General features: G+C 41.3%; 1 protein-coding gene across 4 annotated transcripts in view; it reads right to left on the bottom strand.

Moving 5' to 3' along the window:
- Positions 1-397: 397 nt before the first annotated feature.
- bcor (BCL6 corepressor) overlaps positions 398-2,560 on the bottom strand; it is a 40,906-nt gene continuing 38,743 nt past the window's right edge. For 2 of the 4 annotated variants that reach the window (XM_015385366.1, XM_015385368.1), the window contains 2 exons: positions 1,626-1,779; positions 398-1,541 (listed from right to left, as the gene is read on the bottom strand). In XM_015385366.1, the coding sequence (XP_015240852.1) occupies positions 1,211-1,541; positions 1,626-1,779 (485 nt within the window). In that variant the 3' untranslated portion in view covers positions 398-1,210. The remainder of the gene's footprint in view (positions 1,542-1,625; positions 1,780-2,560) is intronic. The other 2 variants (XM_015385370.1, XM_015385367.1) reach the window with 2 other exon arrangements.

Raw genomic sequence — 2,560 nt, 5'->3', positions numbered from 1 at the left:
TAAATATAAAAATCACAGGCATGTAAAAAAAAAATAGCTTAATCCATTCAAATACTGCAAACATTTCATTTTTCAACCCATTTATGGCTGGGTTCAAAACTAAAAGCTCCTCTGAACTAGATTTTATTTTCCACCAGCTATAATTTGTTTCCAGTTCTTTCCACTAGAGGGCGCCTCCAGCCACAAATTCGGGTTCTAATCCAGAGAGAGGTGGCAGGGTTCTCCAAGGCCATAACCATTACTTGCCAAGCATCAGTTTTCCAAAAGGGGGCAATATAGCACTGTGTTCACACCTCGATCACATGCTGGGTAATTAGGCATGAAAAGCGGTTTTGACACGCATCAGGAGCTGACATCTCAGATTAATGAATGACAACAGAAACTGGGACTTTGGTTCAACTTGCAGTTTGTAGATTTATTTTAAAGCAACTTCTTTTGTAAAATATAAATACAAATTATGGGATATTTTAATTACAAAGTTAAAACAAAACAAAAAATGAACACTCCAAAGAAAAAAAAAATTAAAGTACTGCAGTATCCTCCCCGTTATATACAAGCTCTGTGCCACAGGGGAGGGGGGAGGGGAATATCAACATGGTCTTAAAACTTTATTATACAAACAGTTTTGCAGCTTCTAACGTTTAAATTACAGCCTGAACAGAAAGAAACATCTTAAAGAGAGGAAAAAAATACAACAAAGTAGCCCCTGAGGCTCAAACAAGCACTAAAGTTTGAGGAGAACTAGGGGAGAAAAAAAATGGACATCATGTGCTTCCTATAAACACAAATATCAGACCGAACAGCACAGCCTCAGAACTATTCTGTACAACATGCACAGTGTGCTGTATGCTCACACACACCGTCCAGCCGCTTAGAGCGCGACTGCTCCATAAAAAAAAAAAAAAGCTTTCAGAGGTGCCAAGAGCAACATCTCAAAGAGAAAACGCTCTCCATATCATATATATACTGTATATATTTATTTATACATATATTAATTTATAAAAATAAGACCATTATTAAGTCTCTTGAGTCAGAAATGTGTTGATCCTTAGTTAATGGAGGGAAAGGTTTCCACAGCCCAGCTAACCAGTGGGTCAGTCTGTCAGTACACCAGTGCTGGTCCAGAGCCGAGGGAACTAAGGGTCACGCTAAGGCATATCTGTAACCTCTGATTGGTTCAACAGCAAACTCCACTTAGTGAGGAAAACGGTCAGGATGAGCCCAGCTTGCCCGCCGCCTTGATTTTGTCTTTGAGTTTGTCCGCTTGGTGGTCCCAGCGGTCGTCCAGACACTCCAGTGTTGAGCCCAGCAGAGCAGCCAGCTCCGCGCTGTCTTCAACCAAGTCCAACAGGTCCTTGCTGTCCGGCTGGAAGCCCTCCAACTCCTCCGGGCAGGAAAACAGCTGCGACAGGGACGCCTGCCTGTAGAACTCCGCCTCTGCCACAGTCACCACCTCCATGTGGGGGAAGGCTTGTCGGAAGGCGCGGGCGGACATGCGCAGCCGGCGGAGCACATCTGACAGCAGCAGCCAGTTTCTAGGTCTGAAAGGAAAGGAGATGATGGATGAGGGCAGGCAGAGACAATAGGAATAATTTGCTTTATCTGCTTTGGAGATCTAAGCTCACCCCTGGGAGAGGGACACCTGGATGTTGTAACATGGCAGCAGAGGTCGATCAGAGAATTCAAATTCAAACACCTCCCTTCTCTCATCCTCGTCCTCGTCGTCTGGACCTGGAGGGTCTGCCAGGATGTTGTAAACGCCGCCCTCTTCGCCTGATTCTGAAACAAATAAAATGTTGAATGAACAAAACGAACGATTCCACTTCAACACCTTTTCTTCTTCAAGGCTAGTTTTCTGGTGACATTTTCAGCTAAATTAAAGATGGTGATCACGTCCAACTCTTTGGTTCTTGACTGAAGCAAAACTAAAGTTAAATTAGTGGGAGGCTAGTAAACATCCAACTGTTTGATCATTTCCAGCATTGCGTTTTAAGAATCTGTTGACATTTTTTAATTCTTTATTATATTTTCTGTTGATTTTAAATCCTCTATTGTAGTAAACACCATTGTATTGTTTGGAAGTAATATTTAAACCATGTTAAATATTATTGTGTCCCGCATTGCTAACATACAAATTCATGAATAAAATCTTCTGAAGCTTGAATTTAGTTTGAAGGAAATTGAACTTGTTAGATGGTTTTATAGGATAATCCCTGTTAAATAATATAAGTCAAACAAATTCCCATTGTTCTGCTCCAAAAAAATCGAGTCAGCGTCAAATAAGTTTGTATCTAAGAGATTCATATAAATTGGCTATAGCTAGTAACCTAAGAACTGTGTTGAGTTTGACGTTATTAATCGTTATTAATCTGGGATGGCTGCCGTTCAGTCTGTTTGCGATAAGGAGGGACGATTAGTACAATACTTTGAGCTGATTGGGTGACATGCCAGCTATTATCCGCCTTCCATAATACGCTTTCAGCCAATCGTAGTAGCGAATCGTGACATTTCAGATCACAATAGTATTTGTCTGCAGCTTTTTGAGCAACTAACAGAGTAA

Source organism: Cyprinodon variegatus, unplaced genomic scaffold (genome assembly GCF_000732505.1).
Source record: "Cyprinodon variegatus isolate N-32 unplaced genomic scaffold, C_variegatus-1.0 Scaffold337, whole genome shotgun sequence".
Classification (NCBI taxonomy): Eukaryota; Metazoa; Chordata; class Actinopteri; order Cyprinodontiformes; family Cyprinodontidae; genus Cyprinodon; species Cyprinodon variegatus.
The sequence above is the reverse complement of the archived record's forward strand: the minus strand, read 5'-3'. Positions and strand labels throughout refer to the sequence as shown.